We start from the raw sequence: 21,633 nt of genomic DNA, 5'->3' as shown, positions 1-21,633 counted from the left end.
GATACTTGAATCTTCAGTTTGTTGGAATCAGCAGTTGCACATTTGATTACAATTTGCAGTTGGAATTTCTCTTAAGGAAGTAATGAGATCAGGTCTCCCGGAGGAAATTCGCGCAGCGGGAGCATTTGATTTGTATGGATTGCCTCAGTGCCGAGCGCGCCATGAGAATTTCTCCATTTTTTCAAACGAAGGTATAAACTCGTACATTTTTTAGGCGCGAAATCCTATTTGGATCATACCCTTTATTTGCCGGTCGTCTTGTTTGGGGTGTTCGTTTTTCGATTATTCCAGTAATGCAGAGCTTTGGATACTGCCTTGTGCATGGGTATTGCGTTCGTCTCTCGATTTCATTTATGCCAATCAAATGGCTATCCTCCCGTGGTATCAACATATCCACTTGAGTTCTCTTTAAACATCCTCCTACAAAACCCATTGTATGCTATGTCCTCGACTTCATAATATTATCTCTCTATGATAAATATAAAAAGATACTCCGAGATACATTGTGGAAGCTTTGAATCGATTGGTAATGCATCACGATAAAATTATCAATGCAGTGAATGGCAAATTCCTTCGTTCAAATATTGTGTGTGTTCTGAGGACGCCATAACAAGATATAAGTTATAGTGTGTACATGGTCCTTATATACAGTGTGTATACCGTAAATTGGCGGTCCCGCGAAGTACCTGAGCCGCAAGCAAAGGAGGGGAGGAAAGGACCGACAAAAAAACTGTATGGGACCGACACAGGTAGCTGGCGGGTCCGTTCGCCCCTCCCTTTCCTTTCCCCCCCCCCCTCCCGACGAAGGCTACTAGCACCTCGAATAGAATTTTTAACTTTTTTTTCTTTCATAAATAAGTTAAAACAAAACATACAGTATAACGGCTAAAAAATAACTTTCGACCATTTCGTTATTTATGATCGGAGCACTTCGAGTTTCATATCATTCTTCTTAGCTTTTTAAGTACTTTACAATTATGCTATTTAGATTGAGATATTATGAGAAAGTAAAGAAAGTTAATAATTCTATTAGAGGTCCTAGTTGCCTTCGTCGGGGGGAAGAAAGGGACGGGCGAACGGATCCATTACAGTTTTTTTGTCAGTCCTTTCCCTCCCCTCCTTTGCTCGCTATATGCTATTTAGATTCAGATATTATGAGCTTCGACCGAAGACCTTTCTTGAAATTTCCACTGCGTATCATCTGGGATCAGGATCCCTCGGAAAAATTTGCTCTTTCTTTTGGATTTTAACCCAAGCCCTCAGTACGGCCACTTTACTGCAAGTCAGGGAAAATCGGTAAATGTCGGAGGATATATAAATCTTGAGGGAAATGTCAGGGAATATCGTCGAGCTCTCAGGAAAAATTGGAGTTATCGTAAGGTTCGTGCAATGGACGGTTACAAATCTCCGCAAATACATGAAAGGGTATTTTTTTCATTTTTTTATTCGTCTCATAAATTTTCCATCAATTCGATGTGTAAAATTAATTTTGGTGTTTATTCTCTCCGATGGTTTTCTCATGGAAGAAACTTCTTGGCCTCTGATCGCCGTACTGGTTTAGGAAATGTCACGGAATATGGCAATTTTAGTGAAGGAAATGCAAGAGAAATATTTTACCATAATCTTTCGGCTAGAGTTATGACGATTCTCCTTGGGGTATCTGTCTTTCAAATTTCATTGATGAGAAAATAATCTCCGTTTTGCCGGTTTCTGCTTACGTTAGTGGAGTAAGGGCTCTTGATTGAACCCAAAAATTATGCGGAAAACATGACGTACTGCCGTCTATGTCATAAATTGACCTCTCGGAGATAACGGGCAGCTTGGGTCGTTCAAATGTTCTCGCTTTCGATATTTGCTTCCCGGCTGTATCCCATATACGTCCAAAATTGTGTCACCTCATTTTTTGTTGCGATATTGCCCCTCTTACGTCTTAAGAAAATACGCATGGGTGGTTCTCATCCCACTTAGGACCAGATTGCCGCGGGCACGATCTTAGTTTTACGACGGGACCACTATTATTTCGGACGTTAGTGGATTTTCTGGGAGTAGATACGCCCATCGTGTGAAATTTTTGTATTATAGCCTTCGATATCTACCAATTTTAATGCAAACGATGATTTTTTCTTCATCCTTCAATATGCTATTCCAAACGCGGAAATCAGCTGGTGTAATTTAGATAGATTATTTTAGAAGTCGTAATGACATTTGGAAAGTTTCCTTTACATACTTTAAATTTCTCTCGTATTTTCGAGAGTCATCAGGACTACATTTAAGTGCATTACTTACGATTCGGTTCCAGTAAGTATTGAAAACTACGTCGTGAAAATATGTCTTTTTTATGGAACAGTGCTTGATTTCGTTTTGACTGTTAACATTACACTCGGTTTCCTCATTTTTTAGAGCTTATATGTAGGTGGTGATTGTGAAAGAAATGAAGAATGGAACAAATGGACTTATAGTTACGCAAAGTTAATGTATTTAAACTCTTGTAGATACTGAGGAAGAACGAATATATATTACACGGATTAAGGAATGTGTGGGAAGGTTGTGAATGGCATAAATTGGTGGCTTTCCCTTAAATAAATGGTTATCATATGAAGGTACGAGGCGATGTTAGAGAGAGAGATTGTGCGTAAAATGAAGCTAAGTGCGTCAGAAAGGATATTAACAGCAATTATGGATTCATTAAATGAAATATCAGGGCGGTTAAAATTGCCGCTGGGTTGGTGAAACGAGCATGACCATCGCTCTTTACGGGTTGAAAAAGACCGTGAACGCTCCTCCTGACGTTTCGAGTTCTTTTAAGTATTGAATTTGCCCAGAATGCTTTCAATGAAAGTGAATTCTGAAGGTCGATGTAGTTAGTAAAGAGGGTTCAATTAAAAAAAAAAACGAAAACAAGAAAGTGGTTATTTTTGGAGGGAATAATTTTGCGAGACAAAATTTATTCGTTGCATGTTATGTCACCAAAAAATATCCAAATTTTACTTAATTTTATAGTTTCATTGTTGGGAAACGACATGTTGAAAGTTACATTTCTTGACCTTGCGACTGTTTTCATGGCTGGTAGGACACCCCTGCCTCTCGACACAAACATTCGTTGTTCATTAATTTACTCTCGGCCTTCAAACATCTTAACATTCCGTACGTTCTCAACCCAAAGAGTTTTCCCCCGTTTCATCCCGTTCCTCGTTTAATTTTAGATATGTTGAGGCTCTATTTGCTACTATGGGTTACTTTTGGTAGACTTTAATGTTGATTCAGGGTGCAAGGCACAAATTGTGGACCAAGGTCATGCCCTGAGGCTTGATAAAACTTTGAAAGAGAAGCCTAGATTTGCGCCCTATGAACTGTTAGATTCCTGCTGATCTTTTGGGATAGGGAGATGAATAAAAAGCAAATCCAGAGAGCAATAGCAGTTCTGGGGCTAGCAAAGATTTTTCTCTGCCCTCTCTGTTTGAATATCAATAACCCGGAGGGGTCTTTGCCCTAATCCCAGTCGTCCCGGTCCGCTATTGTCTGACTGTAAGCGGCATGGCGGCCAAAGTATATATGAAGGAATGTGCTCGAAAAAGAAAATCTTTTATTGCCCTCTGGAAAGGGTGGAGCCTTCTCGTCGATAGCCTTGAAACCGGTCAGTCCTGTGTCGCTAAGAGTCGCCCATAGCATGTTTATAATGCCTATATGCGCCTTGTGTTCCAGTTCTCCAGATAATTTCATTTGGTGTCGATTTCGTTTTTATTTTTTTCTTTCTCTACGGGCAGTTTTACACAGCGCACGTAATTGCTCAATCTGACAAATGTACGAAGTTACAGACAAATTTGCGTCGTGTAAAGTGGCGAATTTCTTGAACGTATGCGAGAATGCATGGATACAAGGTGACAAAGTAGTCCCTGTTCTAATTTCGTTCAAGCGTTCGTTCAATTACATCCAGTGTGCAGAAAGAAATGCAGTTCTTACCTGCGTAATTACGTGACCCGTGGAACGGCGTTACTAATAAATAATTGGTAACAAGAACTGTGAGGATGTTGCGCTTATCAAGTTGAAAAGCAACTTTAATAGTATGCTGGTTGGTATCACTTATTTTCCCTATTGTTTATACAGGCGAGGTTAGAGCTCCTTGGACTATATCGCAGAACTGTGATTTCCTGTGTTCGGTGAACTTCCATTCCATGGGTTACCCCTGAGAGAAGATTTTTGCCGAAGGTTTTCAAAACCTTTACCCTAGATCTGAACTCGAGACCCTTCTTTCTGGAGCTAAGAACTCTACCTTGTAGACTACCACCTCACCTTAAAAAAATATCTATTTGATTAATGAGGGCAGGCCTCACCCCGAAATAAAGTACCAGCGTGATAATTTAAAAAATTAATGGTAGGGGGCGCAGTTATTTTCTCCATGTCATTTCGCTCCGTGTGTAATTGAATTTGAGTGTTAGAATGCTTCAGAATTTGAGCTCAGGGCCCTATGAGCAGTATACATATGTGGATATAGCTATTTCAAACAGAAATTATCGTCATTCCATGGTTTTCTTAGTCTTTCACTGCATCTTACATCTTTCTCGGGCAAAAAATTGGGATAACTACCAGGCCACCCGGCGTTGCTCAGGAAGGATAGTACCCAGAGAAGTAGGAAACTTGGAACTTTGATTTCATTTTCGTTTTTTCTCTCTTTGAGTGTGTCAAGAGGTGTGCCTAACCGGCAGGATGTCCAACCGCAGAAGTTTGATGGCGTGACGTAACGAACAGTAATGAGAAAACGTGGCAAAGTACAAGTCGGACAACCAGAAGTAGCACTACGAGGTTCAAGAGTATGAGATGCACCTACGTACTAACTTTGGTCGCAATGTGCAGCCGTATACGCATCGGTGACAGACAAACAGACATCCTATTTTATAATGTAGATAATTCATCTCTATTTGGGCGAAATTTGGACTCGTCGGTCCCTTCCTCCATATCAACCCTATCTTTAAAAAATGTGGTTTAGGTATATAACTGTCTCGGTTCGGACTTTCATTGACGTGTATATCGGTCGTTCTGTCTTTTTTAACCTGACTACTTGCGGAACAGTACATTTTACTCCTACTCTCACTCCGTTCTCCTCACCTCGTCCTCCACGGACTCACGCCTTATTCCATCTTGCTCGGCGTTGACCTTTCAGTCGCATACTCCATTATCCCATTAACCACCCTCTTCGTTCTGCATCCACTTTTTTGGCCTCTTTGTGGCTTCCCGCTGCCCAAATTCTGCCGTTTTCTTCGATGCGTTTCTCGTAAAATTAGTAAACGGTATTCCTTTTTCGTGGGTTTTAGTGGAGAGGTAAATACTCTTTGATCCTACCCAGTTGCTTAGAGGATATCACTAGCAGGTGTCATCAGATCATCTTACGTTGTTGTATACTTTTTTCCTTGTCGTTGGTCCTTTTCTCCTCTTTCGAAATACCGTTGATTAGTGCCTTCCAGTGAAGGTATTGAAGAATTTAAATGCAAATTCATGCCAACGTTTCGGTACATTTACTTACCTTCTTCAGGGCTATGAATTGATGTGTGTACATTAATATGCTACATTAAGGCGTAAAAGGTTGCAAAAAATTGCAAATTTTATTGCATTGCAGCAATGAAACAAATAAAGAGGATTCAGTTTGAAATAAATTAGAAAGAAGAGACAGGGGACTTAATTATTTTTTATTAATTTAAAACTGAATTATCTTTTGTTTTTTTTTATTTTATTATTGTGAATAAAACCTTGTCATAACCTTTTATGCCTTTATGTATCCAATGTACTCATATCAATTGATAGCCCTGATTAAGATTTGTAAATATACTGAAACATTGGCAAAAATTAGCATTTAAATTCTTCCAGATCTACACTCGAAGACACTAATCAACGTTAAAAATAGAGGTCGAGAGAATGAAAAAAACTCACAATTTCGAAATATCTTCTTTCGGCGTTAATCAACTATCTATCCATTTTCATTTTCAATTTTCCCAACTCACTTGCTGATCACGGTGGCGGAGGGTTAAGGTCGGACTGCTGAGCTGAAGGTATGCTTAAATGTGGCTAAGCTATGTTTAAATATGTGCTACCGTCAGAGTTGAATGTAAATATGACTATTTAGTCTGAATTCCGCTCTAAGTAAGACGATATTATTATTATGCCTTCTATTACCATCAGTGGCATCGACTCCATGGGGCCTGAGGGGTCCCAAGCCCCCTCAAAAATTCGTTATGGGTGTGAGGAAAAATGTGTCATGCTTGTCGTTTTTCCCGGAGTGTCCAGATATCGAGATTTGAGTTGTCAGGGTTCTAACGTTGATCATATGACTCTTCTAAAATGTTTAAAAAACTTAGAACTCACTACTTATAAAATTTCCCGGAGCAAGATCTCCGGTTTGGGCCCCCCCAATATTTTTTGTAAGTCGGCATCCCTGATTACCATTCCTTTCATTATACGTCGTAACCCTCCTTATGCAAAGAGTATTAGCGTGTGATCATGTGTCACTTATATGTTTCTACGAGTTCACTCTAGAAATTTTATCTCAATCTGTTTCTCTTACGTATTAGAGTTCCATCTGCCATCCCAATGTTTGAATTATCACGTTTTGTACCAGACATTTTTGATATTTATAACTTTATGTTAAAATTTTTTGCCATCAGAATTAATCGTATTATTTTAACTCTGCGTACTTCTATTTTTGATGAGTCATTATTTGGAGCTTCTTTTGTTATCTATCCCAGTCGCAGAGCTTTGAAGAGTCTGCTATTTTTTTCCAGGAAAATTCTTTTGACTTGCCATAAGTTCACTGACATTTCATACTGATGTTGCCGCAGCGAATTCTTTGTTTGTCATGTTATTTTCTCAGTAATTTGGTTTCAGTACAATTCTTATTGTATATTCATTATAAGCTTCATCTTGCTTTTAGCCTACTTTGGAATGGTTACTATAAGGATATTTCGGTAAATATTAACCCTCCTAGATTGTAATTAGTCGATAGCTTTGGAAAAATACACCTTTAGTTGCACTTGCATTTAGGATTAGATGGAATAGCAAGTTAAAGTCGTCATTGCATCGTTAGTCATTTATCTCGAAGTATGATGCACGAAGAATCCTCATACGATGATTCCAACTCTGTGTCTTGTGTCGAGTGAATAATCACATGACGGTGCGCTTGAAGTCAACGCCCATTCAGTGACGTGGCATTAAAGAAGTAGTGAAAAGTTCCTTCATGGTGACGATAAAGTTTTTCACCAGAGGTGATAGAGTTGGCCATGAAATAATAATTTGTAATTAGTCTGATCATCTGAACTTGATTTAGGCTTTTATAACTGAACAATATGACATTAGTGCCTTTTTTCATGTGTATCAGGTTTTACATATCATAATGCGTGATTTACCTTCATCTTGTGTGAAGCATCAGTCAAAATTTTAACGAAGTACAAATCTACAGTCACGAGGAAGGAAATAAAAAATTTTAGTACTTACTATTATAAAATAAATGCAGAAAACCTTATCAAATGATACTATTATCTTGAAAAATCATAAAAAGCTTAGAAAACGGTAAATGTTTTTAAACCAGAATTTTTGTTCACTTAATACTTGAATACCTACATCGATCGAGAACTCTTCCGGTCAGGTGGAAAGGAAATCCAAAGTGTTGTTCCTGCACAAACAAACTAATTTCAGAACAGCAGTTGTAATTCTGTGATTCGGTTGTGTAAGATCACTTGGTTGATTTCCAGCCGTCATGTCGTGGCTCCGTCTTCTGAAAAACATATCATTCGAATAAGCTACTTCCTTGCCAGCAGGGAGAAAAAAGGAATATAGAAAAAAATATTTATGACGTAAGCTGATCGTAGGCCAACCTGGATATGGGTGCTCGTTGTTTATCTTCTATGTATATAAAAAGAGGATGTATGTTTGTCTGACCGCTATACGTTTCCATTCGAGTGCACGGATTGAAACCAAAGTTAGTCAGGAGGTGCATCTCATGCACCCAAAGCCCGTAGTGCTACTTCTGGATGTATCCGGTGCGTCCTTTGCGTGGTTTTCTCATTACTCTTTGTTACTTCACCTCATACGACTTCTGCCGTTGGACATCCTGCCGGGTATGCACACCTCTGGACACGCTCAAAGAGAAAATATAAAATTCGTATATGATCATTAGAGATGCGTGAAAATCGCAAATGTGATAAATGCGATATGGATGCGATGCGCGCAAATAAATGCGACATAGATGCGATTATTAAATGATATTTTTACGCAAATTTGCCTTTTCGACGGCAAAATTCGTACATTTTGTGCCGAGCGCAGTTTAAATGCTCCGCCGACACTCACCGCTGTGAGCGACTGGCCAACTGCTAGTTGGCTGGGACTCTACGTGGCCGCGAACTACAAGTGGGCGCGAGTAAGCTATATCTCCGCCACTATATGTCTTATTCCTTTATTTATTATTGTTCTACAACATAATTATTTAAAATATTCTGTATTTTGTCATATAGCTGTGTTTCACTACATTTTATCGTCATCAACCTCATTATGAAAATAAAAAATAGACGCTACAAAATGCGATAAACTGTTATTGAAAGTGCGATAAAATAAAAATGAAAGTGCGATTTTCACGTATCTCTAATGATCATGAAATGCAAGTTCCAAGTTTTCCACTTCTGTGGGTACTATCCTTGATGATCAACGCCGGGTGACCTGCCAGTAAGAATATAAATGAAACGCACTTAATAATTGAGGAGCTCATAAATGACGGTTTGCAGCTCAAGGGTATGCTAATGTATCATGAGTTTCTAAGAAAAATTTTCTAAGTTAGGCAATGATAAGAAGTTATTTGCGTAGCGTCAATAATGCGCAGGGGCGTGGTCGCGCCCTAGCCTGGGATCATGGTATGCATACGGGTCAGGGTCCTTTAGGCTCGAAATATTCACTCAAGAAACGATGAGAAATATACTTATTTTAAAACGGATTGATCATGCTGCGTAAAAAATACTTCGCGGTACCCAGGTCTTCTCAGCTTTTTTTCTCCACACGACGTAAAACAAATGTTGTGTAACTGTTCAATTAACCAAAACATCCTTTCACGTTGCTGCATACAATATCATTGTAAATTTTCCTCTTTACTAGGAAATTATCGGTTCATTTACTAGTGCTTGGAAAAAACTTGTTGTAAGAAACACCAACGTTTACCATATTTGAGATGGGAATAACTCATTTCGATGATGCATTGCCTTATCAGAGCCGCCTCACTCGGCAGCACAGTGGACTTAGCGCTCAGTAGTTTTCTGTACGAGGCCTCTTCCAGAGATGTAAGTAATTATTCATATCGTAATTACCCTTCACTTAGGCCTTTGCAAACATTAATTTGCAGCGTTTTGGGTACACCCCTTGCAGCGGTAATTGGATGAATGGCCTATTTAACAGTTAGCTAGAATTTTCAGTACTTACTGTTTTATCATTTAACATACGCTATGTGCATATTTCGCGGAACAGACATCTAGGCTGCTATTTTTTTACATATTTTAAAATAAATATGTTTTATAGGGAACAGTATTTTAGGTAGCCACGGAATTTTACCAATCTATTTGAACTGAGTAAGTATGCCTCTTTCTTTTATACGCGATGAAGGCGCAATTTTGTGTTAGTTTTGTGGTTTTAACTGTTTATTTTTCATCCCTAAGGGACTTGGGTACGGTTTTCTGAGCTGGAACGGACTTTATTTGGATGAAATCCCGCTCTCTTATTGTGTATCGTAAGGAAAAAGGAGTACCTCTTCGTCGAAGTTAGTGGAGTACCGAGTCGAGTATGAGCTTGTTCAGTGGGCGAAGTTTGCTTTTGACTTTCGATTGATTATATTTATCTGTGGAATCGATGTCGATGATTGGCATCGAGCACTGGAAGATATATCGTTACTCAGCAGTAGTTGCTGTATGTAAATATTCAATGACCTTTGTTTGACGAAGGATGGGTTGGTAATAAACGTGCATTGTCTGCTCGGTGTCTACTTCTCAGAAAACGTGGGAAATGTTAACAATCATTAAAAATAATTTTTAAGGAAGGTTTGAAAAAAGGAAATAAACCAGAATCGAACTACAAGCCCTCTAAAAGATGCGTAAATTCATTCGCGTTTCGTTCCATACGTTCATTCTTTCCTGAAATGTGATATGAAGTCCCTGGTCAATAACCGCCGATATCTCAAATTTGAAATATTAGTTCCGTCAGGTACGGATGAGAAATAACGAATTACGCCAAAAATCTTGTAAGTATTTAAAGCAATTCAAACTCAACTCAGTGCTTCAGCCTTAAGTTTGGATAGGTGAGGGTGGAGTTCATCCCGAACGAAACCGCCAGCCTGTGCATTTTTACATACATGTATTCAGCTTATTCAGCTCAGCTTGAACAATTTTTTTACTTTGGTTACCTCGCTTTTCGAGGATTTTTGTCTTGGAATTTCCTAAGGTTCTCTCGATATATGATCCCGGGACAGTTCGTTCAAGAGTCGAGTGGTATACCCGATAGGCTACCACGCTCTTATTTTTGGAATTAGGCGATATGACTTCAGTTGTTATTTTACTTTGACTTAAACCTGTCGAGTGTTATTCGATTAAAGCGCGAAATATCAGATCGTATTGTTAGATGTAAAACATATTTCACTCTCTTTGAAGTGTCAAAGCCATTTGATTAATTTGAAATTACCATCACTCAGTTAAGTCGTTGCAAGCCGAGACCTGCATAAGGCTGTCATCGTTTAAAGTTCCTCCCTCGCGCCCCATCCCCTTGCCGTACATTTCCTCGCAAATGGTCTTGCGTTAAAAATTTATGTGGAGGATGTTTACCTAATTGAAATTTAATTCGTTCGGAAAATGGAGCCCCGGTTGATGAAAGGTGAGGTGGCGATGTGAAAGCTTAATGACTCGTGCTGCGTATATTTTTTATGTCATGAAATTGATTAAAAGCTGATTGATTGGAAATTTCAAACCTTCATAACCTGAAGCGGTGGTATATTTTCTGGTAAACATCATGGTAAATTATGTACATATTTGCTTTTTTGTTTCAACGGGGTGCAATTTAACGTAGTACTTACCCAGTCATTCAGAATTTTTAAGTACCATAAATATTTGTTTTTAATTTTTGAAAATGTTGCGTGAGAAAGTTTTTGATAAATAATTGTTTTAAAAAACTCCTGCGGTATTATGATTATCTCCCTATTTTAATAATTATTTTGTCACTTGAAGTAGCTATGAGTATAATTATGATTCAAATATTGGAGTTGAGGTCTTGGTCCTGTATTAGTTTTAATGTGGAATGATTTTTTTTAATTACTCAGCGTTATATGAAGCTCGTTTTCAGATTCTATGTGAAGGTGGTCTATGTGTATGATCGCAAATTTAAGAAAATTGTTTTGAACATTCATTGAAATATCACTGAAACTCATACCATTTTCTGCATGATGGGTCGTGAAATATATCATGGTTTTGCTTCGTTCTTGCCGCCTTGCACAGTGTTTGTAATTGTTGATTCGTAGTGAGGGTATTATTACAGACTGTGTTATTATGGAGTGAGTAGGGCGCCTAACTTCACTTCGGAGTCGTATTATGCTCTATTCAGCGCAAATGTGCAATGCACTGCTTCCTGACTGCTATTCCGTGTTTAATATCATGTTCATGACGTTAGAAATGTACTCGACATGACACGCTGTTTCATACGATCAGTGCATTTAACAGCTCGAGTGAAAAAGAAAGCTTGAGAGCCTCTGCGTTCTCCACATGCCTTTTTAATAAGTTTAACTATTAAGTACAATGATTTCTATTGCGTATATATAGTTCTATTAGTGTCAGATCGACAGCGAATATAATAGCTTGGCAAGTTATGGTACCTGGCATGTCTAGAACTGAGACAAAACAAGGCTTTATCCATGTTGTGAAAACTATTTTTCCTTGCTTTCCTCGAAATAACGAGCACAAAAACAGAATGAGCTCTAAGGTGATTTTGAGCTCTAATGAGCCCCGCAAGAAATATAGTCGCGACCACGAGGCCTCAAGCTCTCTCTTATTACTTACCTGTTTACGCCGGAAGAGGGAAATTGTGCGTAGGCGACCAGAATGGGTAGGGCATAGGAAGTGAGGGATGCATTTACAGCCAATACAGTGAGACTGTCCGAAACCTCATATGTTTATATATTTCGACTGAAATACGATGAATCCCTTGTCGGGGGTCAAGTATCGATTTCAAAACTTGTGGGAATGATATTTTATCGAAAATATGGAGATATTGATGGGTATCTTTTATGCTACCCCCTCCAATTCCTCTTCTTGGCATGATACCTCCTCCTGCCAGGTAGTATATACCCTCGGGATTTGGAGGAAGGGAAGATGGTAAAATTGCTCTGCCCCCTTCCACTTCTTTAACTCTGCATAGCCCAAAAATAATATTTATTTGACAAACCATAATCATATGGAGGAATAGGATCGTAGTGGTAGGGCAAATTAAAAATGTGAATCAGTGGAAAGTGTATTTATATATAAACGTTTGGCGGTGTATGGAGTAGGTTATCCATGATGGGAATTGGAAAAGAAATACGTATTACTTTATTTTACTAGAGTATGACTCGATAATGAGTACGAGGAGAGCAGTTTTGTATGTGCTTATTCAAATAACCAATTTATTTTGACACACACATTCTAATGAATGACATAGCGACCACCCTCATTGTGAAATTAAAAACTCTGTGACGATTTTCCATTTGTCATACAGACGTAGTTCATTCCAGAAAGAAAGAAGGCGCAACTCCGTTCATTTAATGAAGGAAATAGTTCTTGCCAACATAAAAATCCTCTACCTGAATTTATTGGAATTATGTGATGGTTATGGTATTACTTATCAGCGTTACACATATTTGTATATTGCCCAACCGGTTTCATCTCAACAGTGCTGTTCTCAAGACAATGCAAGTGGCGTAAAGTGTCACTTCTAAATCGTTAGGAATGATACAATATGCAACAATATTTTAGGAAAAATATTTTTAATTGAATTATTTTAATGTTAATGCGCTGCCAAAAAAAGATATAGGAAAAGGTTTGGAAAAATGTTTATAAAAACTGTGGGAATTATTAATTATAAATGTGATACTTTATGCATTATATAATTATGAAATTCATCGTTTTTATCGATATTCGGCGCAGATTGTATGTAACGAGAAATAAAATAATTTTTTACCTCCCGATAGTGACTTCTATCTGTCGTTGCGAGTCATCTCTAACATTTTTGTGGAATTTAAATACTCAATTTCATTTTCCTTGTGGATTTCATTTTTCTGTTAATTCAATTAACTTGTGGTCAGTGTGGATTGGTCGAGAATGGGGGGGTTTATTTAAAACGTCTGCTGGCTGTATCGTCGGATGGAGAGTCGGAATTGTTCGTTTCCGCTCGTCCTCTTTAAATTCCTCGCCAAGGGAATCGTGTATGTGAGAGGTATGGGAAGGGTTTGGAGTGGGGGCAGAAGGTGGAAAGGAGAAGGGAAGCCGTTAAGTGATATCTGCGAGTGATGGGGCCTGAGTCAGCTTGTCTGTCAGAAGCTAAACCCTCCGATTAACCCGCTTATGCTGCTGCCTGGTGCCTAATACCTTGAACTTAAGTTTCCCATCGCCGATTTTAGTCGCAACCCAGAGATAATCCTGTGTACAAAAATGAACCTTGTATTAATCTGAGATTTGAACCTTCTGTTAATGAGAATTTTGTTTGAGAAATTCTGTTTGAGAATGAACCTTCCGTTAATCTGAGATTTTTCGCCATCCACAACACTTTGTTTTAGATGCATATATACTAATTATAAATGAATGCGATTTAGCAGGTTAATGTACGTATATCGGGAGTAGCCACGGTGATAACTTTATTGAGTCACCCGCAATGCACAAAAGTGCGAATATTCCAGTCAAGGGAAATGATTTTTTCTCGAGAATTTTCGCGAGATTTAGTAGGTGTCTCTTAAAAACATTATTCACTACACTATACTTTGGGTCTCGATGATAACGCATCATTTTAATTTAGAACTTTAAAATGTTGTGAAAGCATCGAAGCGCGTTGTGTAGTGTAGCGAATCAATGTTTTGAGCGGAATCTAGTTAATCTATTTCATTTATCTCATCTGAAATAACCAATCTTCATCTCACCTGAAATAACCAGTTTTATCCGAAATTACTCCTTAATAGTTTATTATAATAATACGTTAGATGAAAGGAAATTGTCATTCTTTAATATTCACGGACTAATGTACTAATATCTCGTAAACTATACTAGTCTATACTAAAAGTATTGCTATCTAGTGCGAGCATTAAATGGAAAGACAGGGCCGATTTTAGTCGTTGCCCAGGGATTACCCTCCCCCCTGCCGGTCCTTCGAAATGAAAATGAACGTTAAATAGAGTGTACTTTCAATCGGAGATTCCTCATTGTTCACTGCACTTGGCAGGAAATGAATATGTACTCCTAAATAGTTTATTTTATTTTTTTATTTTTATTTTATTTTCGAACCACCGAATACAGCTCATATTGGCCATTTTACATCGGGGTATTCAACAAATTTAACAATTAAACGTTCACGAACAACCATGCCCTGGGCAGGGGAAACCTACCCAGGCGGGACTCGAACCCGCGACCTCTTGTTTGGCAGGCGAGGACTTTACCCCGCCGCCACCGAGGCCGGCATTAAAATAATTCAATCATTGAAAATTAATTTTCTTTATTTACTGTTCACGGACTAATTATGAATCTTGAAATTTCCATTTTATAGAAATCAATTCGTAATTTTTGCGTTATTTCACTAATGTTAAGGCGTATTTCGTACAGCCCACTCAGGATGTTTTTTCCGACTGAAAAGCGGACATGAAATTCACTATCAAGGTCCTACAAGGCCATAGTCAACTCCCTGATAACGGCTATAAATAAAGTCTTTTGCTCATGTTACAGCAGATGGAGTTGTATAATGCTCCAAAATCCTAAATCATTTTTCTCTTCCAATTCCTTTGACAGCGGCTATTTCATCTCAGTCAATTTCTCCCGGACGAGATCATATTCAGGGTTAGTGGCAGTGATACGGATCGGTGTCCCTTCTTTCATCATTAGTTTGAAAAATTACTGCCCCCACGCAGTGAATGGCAGCCAGTTTCAATTTTTTTTTCTGCCTGTTAATAGAGCAGTAAACACTTTAAATCTCAAGCCAGAAAAGTGGAATCACAATTACGAAAAAAATGAACGTGTGACACAATAAATGATGGCTGAAGCTTTTACTTTCCCCTCCTTTGAAAAGCGTAAATCATATGATTGATATGCAGACTCGTGAGTGATCGTGCTACTCAGATTTTTGCACTTAGTTGAAGAAACCCTTGTAGGGTTGTCCTGAGAGCAGCTGTTATGTGCGCGCTGTAATGACTCAAGCTTTCTAGTTCACTACTGGAGGAGTGATGAGGAATGATTAAAAGATTTGAAAATCCAATCTTTTAATCATTCATGATGATGCGTCTCGCACCGACACGAAAACTCGAGTCATAGCAGTGCCTGCGCAGCAAAGCTGCACCTAAAGGATACCATGGACTGCCTCAGGAACATATATTAACATAATGTATGTTCATGGACTGCCTTAAGCAACCATAATTTAACTGTGTGTGAAATACGCCCTTCCGGGGGTGTAAATTTTTTTAGAGACACTGAAACAAATACTGTTCTTCAGACTTATTTTTTGGGAATTCGTACGTTACAGTTTGAATAAAAACAATTGTACGTTTTGTTATTTTTTTGTACGAATTTGTGGTAAATTCTTTCCCAGAATAAAAACAGGCGCGCCGCTTGTGGCGATGATATGAACCATGCCTTTGGAAATAGACATCGTAGGCATTACCAGCTAAGAAAGGCGTCTTTTTGAACTCCAAATTGTTACTTTGTGGGCATCATATTCCAAAGGAATGGGTCTTTCCTTTAACTAGTTTGCCAATGATTGTTTGACAGTATGTTCTACCAAGTGTTTACCTTTTCGGCAAGAAAGGCAATTTCAAAAACTATTTCGCGTGTATTATTTTATATGTATACGTTGAATCTCTCAATAGCCATTAGGAATCCACCGGATGAGTTAACTCCTTTTCTAAAGATATTAATCTCTCATCATTTGCTGGTATTTTTTTATATAAACTAATTAGAGCTGCGTTGAAAATGAATTACCATAGCGAAGACAATACCTACACTGTGAATTCTCGCTGACGAAATATGAGAAATCGCTCGCAATCCTTCCCTCTAGTAAATCTCTGCTCTATAACCACGTATGATTGAAAAAATGAAAATAAAACTATCCAGATCTTCATTCTATCGAACTATATTGTTTCCAGACGCTTCAAGATAACTTTCGCGACGACAGCGTGAGCAGAAGAATAAAAGATGATGAAAATCGAGTTTTAAAGTGTTGAAATTAGCGTTTTAGTTTCAAAAACCCCTGAATTCGCCTAAAATTTCGCGTTACCGGATTCGCGAATTTTTTTACCATATAGTTATGAGTAGTTCATTCACGAAGGACCTCCCTTAACATGACATAGCCATTGCGTAAACCCATTACGGACAGATGGAGGGTCTAAAGGTAATATCAGGGTTCTTAGAATATAAATACTTGTTTAATTATTCACTATACAACTGTTAATTCTATACTATAGTTTTAGGTGTAACTCTAAAACTTTTAATTAAACAAGCTTTCGAGATATGTCCATAGCCGTTTTGTACCACTGATACTTGATGGAGCATAAAACATCCATTTTTTTGTATCGACAAGCGCCATCGGCCGATATCTAACCAAAATGCGGATTCCTCTGTGGAAGATATATATGCGAACATCAGAGGCATCGAAAATCAATACCAATAAAAATGAAATCCTCAGCAACCAGATACGTGAACATAAAAACAGGTGAAACGAAAAGGGACAATTTTCACACTCTCGTCACATTCCCAAGTTACACGTTTGGCCATAGGAAAATAAAATGAAAGACAATTAAGATAGAAACCAAGCTTTTTCTACTAACCTTAGAGGCTCTTTCTAAATTGTCAAATGACGAACACTAACGTACATTGCGCTAAGAATATTTTATACAGATAAATTAAAAACAGCTTAAAATTTTAAGTATTAAAAAAAGCTGGGGGTAACTTTATAATACACTCAATACTTGCAGGTATAAGTCTTCATGCATATCATCGAAGGCCTAGTTAGTTGGTCCTTACAATGCGGAAATGAGAGACACAATGTGACGTCAAAGCGACTGGAATTAGGCATTATTTGATTCGACTCGCCAGCGGATTGAAATTGGACACCGAAAGATTCCAAACAAATCTGCAATGTTTTACCAATCACAACATCCGGCGTTCGTTCGAAAACATGTTGCACATTTAAACTAACTCTATTACAAGATTTATGAGCCGACTGCGGCACCATTCTCATGCAACTAACGTATTTGATTTTATTTTTTGACAAATCAAAAAGCTTGATGGTGTGCCTAACTTTTACATTTACCTTGGTTCCCGTGGTATGTGTATGTTCTAGTTGATGTCAACATTTTTCCTAATCTCAAATCAGCATCGCCTAATTAAAATTTTGAATAATCAAATTTAGTCATTTTTATAACGTTTTCATAAAGTCGCTTTCTTGTTTGTCATGTTGTCCGGGTCAAATCTTGCAACTCTATTTTAATCCACTTTCCGATTAGCTATCAAGCTGAAATTTTCAAGATAACTCAGAACCAGATGACAATGCAATTTTCTAACGATTTTGTTCTAATTTAATCTGTACCTCGATTGTTATTCAGAATTTAAAATAAAATACGGAGAGTAGTTTTAAAAATGGCCGCCAAAATCCGATGTTGTCGCTGCGATCGTTAAAGGGAAGAAGAATGAGAAGAATCATTGCAACAAATGTGAGTGCATCGAAGCGTATTGAAAATTTGTTTCAAGAAAAACGTTGCTTTTTATTAAAAATTTATTTTTAAATTGCATTATTTTCTAATTCACTAGGTAACCACGGATTTTAGATTTTCAATAATCGGCTTCTATCAATGATGCAGGCCTTTGGTCCACGGTTTCAGTGCTCAATGAAACGGTAGCAATATGAGTCTGTGGCGTGCTTGCGTGGGCGTTTCAAACCTGTTGACATTACGGCGGCGGCAGCGGAAGGAGGGAGGATCCGTTACGTGGTGTGCGTGGGATTCTTGGTGTGGGAGAGGAGATCGATCCACCTCGAGACGCACGGTTGCTATTTCAATTGGGCAGTTTCCTTCATCGAAGAAAACGAAAGGCATTGATTGCGATTCGTTACCCACCATTAGTGTAATCATAATATACAAATTATTTGGTTTTAATAATCCCAGTTTAGACGAATGGCAATGGTCAATTTTATCCTCATTTGAAAAAGGCCAGATTGGCGCCCATGCGATTCCACTCCGCGTGACGTCACAGGGACCCAGTTTCTATACGAGTAGATAGGAGTTATACATCGTCTGAGATTACCAATGCATGCATGAGGCACAGACTTCAGGGAAACATCTCTTAATAATCACCTATTAAAACTGCCTAAGTTCGGAAAGTTTCTTTCGTTTGATAAGGTATTAATAATCCTTATTTAAGCCAAGCGCTACCTGCTAGCAGGGTACTCTGCTACCTGGTAGCAACCAGCATCGCAGCGGCGCACAATATCCTCGCCCTAAGGTTACCTCGCACGGCGGAAGCGGGAACCAGAATGACGTCACACGGGGTTTTCCCAGCATTCATACTTAGCCGTCGCGTTTTCGCGCGGTTGAAAATTTTCACTTTTCATTTAATCGCGAAAAATAGATATCGTCGTTTAAAAATCTAAAAGCGTGAAATTCATACTCCAGGAGTAATAATCTTTCGATTTAGACAATAAAAAAATAATAGGAACCAATATTGTTTCCTGACGTTATTACTATTTGCATGATGGAATTCCATCCTCCAGGTCATTGAGGATTTTCATGGAAACTACCAATAAATGTAAATAAATTAAAATTTATAATGATAAACTTTTTGAAAAATCTGTAGTTTCATCGCTCTGTCCCTAATTAAGGTAAAAGTTAAATTTCTTCCAAACAATAACCTGATAGCAGCAATTGTTTTCTCAAGGATCTCTTTTTACCTAACTTTAAGTGTCAATGTCTTCCACTGACTGTTCAGTGTCAATACATATTGCAACACTTCAACACAACAATTTTTTTATTAATAATGTTTATAGTGGATCGGGTTTGTGTAATGGTTGGTGAACTGGCTTCCCACCATGTGGGTCTGGATACAGTTCCCTTCAATGGTGGTGTTTTCTTTTCAATGAATTCCTGATCCCTGCTTGAGTGCCTTGTGGAGGCCACTTTAAGTACAGCAGTCCATCTTTTGGATGGAGTGTTAAGCCATGGGTGCCTTTCGTTAAGAGCAGGCTTATGCCCATGCCAGGTTTCTCTCCACCCTTCCCTCCTTACCCACCCTCGTGGCACGAATGACCTCAGATGGCGTTCACCTCCTCCAATTACCATACCATACCAATAATGTTATAGATGTCCTAGATTAATATTATGCCATTGATTTTCTGCAATTTAAAATTGGGTAGTTGAAATTTTTAAAATATAAATTAAATTGAAAATTTAAAAAAAATTATTTTTCCGTGTGCCAAAATTTCTCTTTTTACTGCCTCGTGAATTGTCATTCAGCCTACAACTTGACAGTTTTAAAGAAAAGTTTCAACAGTTGTATTATATGAATATAGCAGCTGTCGACATTCTTACGCGTTAATGATGAAGCCCTGTTTCCTAAGTTGTGGTTGCATTTTAAATAATTACTTTACATTTTAATTTCAATATTTTACCATTTGACAGATGGAAATGTGTGTAAAAATTTATAGTGATAAGCTTTTTTCAAATGTCTGTAGTTTCATCACTCAGTTCGTCATTAAGGTATGGGAGAAATTTCTTCTGAACAATAACCGAACAATGCGCATTGATTTCTCAAGGTTCTCCTTCCACCTAACTCTTAGTGTCAATATCTTGGGCATCTTTCAGAATTCAACTTAGTGGTTCAATTAGAAATGTTTATTTTTAAGGTTCTTGTACCCAATGGAATAATTTCAATGCATCATAAAAACATCCCATTTACCTACTATAACTTATTCTACACCTTTTATTTTGTTGTATTAATTTAATGTTTATATTTGACCGTTGACAACGTATATGATACAAGTATGTAAGATATTATTAAAGTGCAATTGATAGAAGTCAAATTGGACCACATAACGTAATAAATTTAAACCACTCTTTGATGTATTTCAGTTTTATTTGTTTCTTACCATGTTTATTGTTCTTTCTCTTTACAGTAATGGGGTGAGCGTTGAAGGAGCTACTCACAAGCAAGTCGTTGATCTCATTAAATCTGGTGGAGATGTCCTCACTCTGACTGTAATTTCTGTTACACCTCAGGTAAGAGCCATAAAATTTCAGAATATTGTGTCCCTATTTATTGAAAACAAGTTTCAAGTGAGAAATTTAATGTCTGTCTCGTAACATCAGAATATTCCTCAAATTCACTGAAAAATGCTCAAACTTTAGTGCTAAAATTTTAATAAAATCTGTAAATATAATAATTTTTTGAATCATTATCTATTGCATGTGTTAATAGTTTTACTATCAATTGCAGTGCTGACGTTTTTAGTGTTCAAGAAATAGCTCATCAATAGCTCAAGCTCAATAAATAGCTACTTACTTGGTTTCATTACTTGAAAATTACAGATCAGCAATACAATTGCTAAAATATGTGCCGATGTATGCAAAAAATGTTATGAAACTGTAATTTCATTTATGTATTTATTTTTGATTGTAGCCACAGTTTGAGGCTGACTTGCACTATAAAAAGCAGCCGCTAAAGAGTTACCTTCAGTAACTGTTTAGTATATCATTATGTATTCTGTTTTCTGATTATTTCTTCTTTTTGTTTCTTTGGATATAATTGATTTTTACTTGAGCATATTGAATTTTCTGGAAGTTAATCAGCATAAAAATTTTTGTTTGAATAATTTAATGCTTTTCAAACCACTTATAGTTATGCTTCATTTCTTACTTGTTTTGCAGGAGGCAGAAAGACTGGAACCAAATGAAGAACCTGTTGGATACTCATATATTGACTATAGTGAGAAACGCTCTCTCCCCATTTCTATTCCTGACTATCATACACTGGATAAATCGGGTGAAAGATATGTGGTAAGTTGGATCTAAACAGATGATTGAGTATGTAAGTTTTATAGGGTAAGAATATTTTGCACATGCCTTGTTTTGAAATATCCAATACTAGCTGTAGTAACAAGTATTATGTTGATGGAAAAAAGATTAAGTTTTTAATGCATATTTTCTCTCTCTTGCATTCAGAATGGAAAAAAAAATATTTACATGGTGAACGTGTGGTAATCTACATACATTTCAAATATTTATTTCCAATTTAGCCCCAACAATCCTATCACGGAATGTATACAGAGTAGGACTAGGGTTGTACTAGTTCTTTTACAGCAATTCAAGGGCTGGAGTCTCTTTGCAATATAAGTAAATGAGTTTGTGATAGCTCGAAC

At 37.6% G+C, this 21,633-nt stretch overlaps 1 protein-coding gene across 2 annotated transcripts in view; it reads left to right on the top strand.

The window, feature by feature from the left end:
- LOC124166718 (sorting nexin-27) overlaps positions 1–21,633 on the top strand; it is a 125,272-nt gene that overhangs the window by 83,040 nt on the left and 20,599 nt on the right. For both annotated transcript variants that reach the window (XM_046544373.1, XM_046544374.1), the window contains exons 2-3: positions 20,392–20,494; positions 21,143–21,271. In XM_046544373.1, coding sequence (XP_046400329.1) covers positions 20,392–20,494; positions 21,143–21,271 — 232 coding nt within the window. The remainder of the gene's footprint in view (positions 1–20,391; positions 20,495–21,142; positions 21,272–21,633) is intronic.

The sequence above is a fragment of the Ischnura elegans genome, chromosome 10, assembly GCF_921293095.1.
Source record: "Ischnura elegans chromosome 10, ioIscEleg1.1, whole genome shotgun sequence".
Taxonomy (NCBI): domain Eukaryota; kingdom Metazoa; phylum Arthropoda; class Insecta; order Odonata; family Coenagrionidae; genus Ischnura; species Ischnura elegans.
This window is presented reverse-complemented; position numbering and strand designations above follow the sequence as displayed.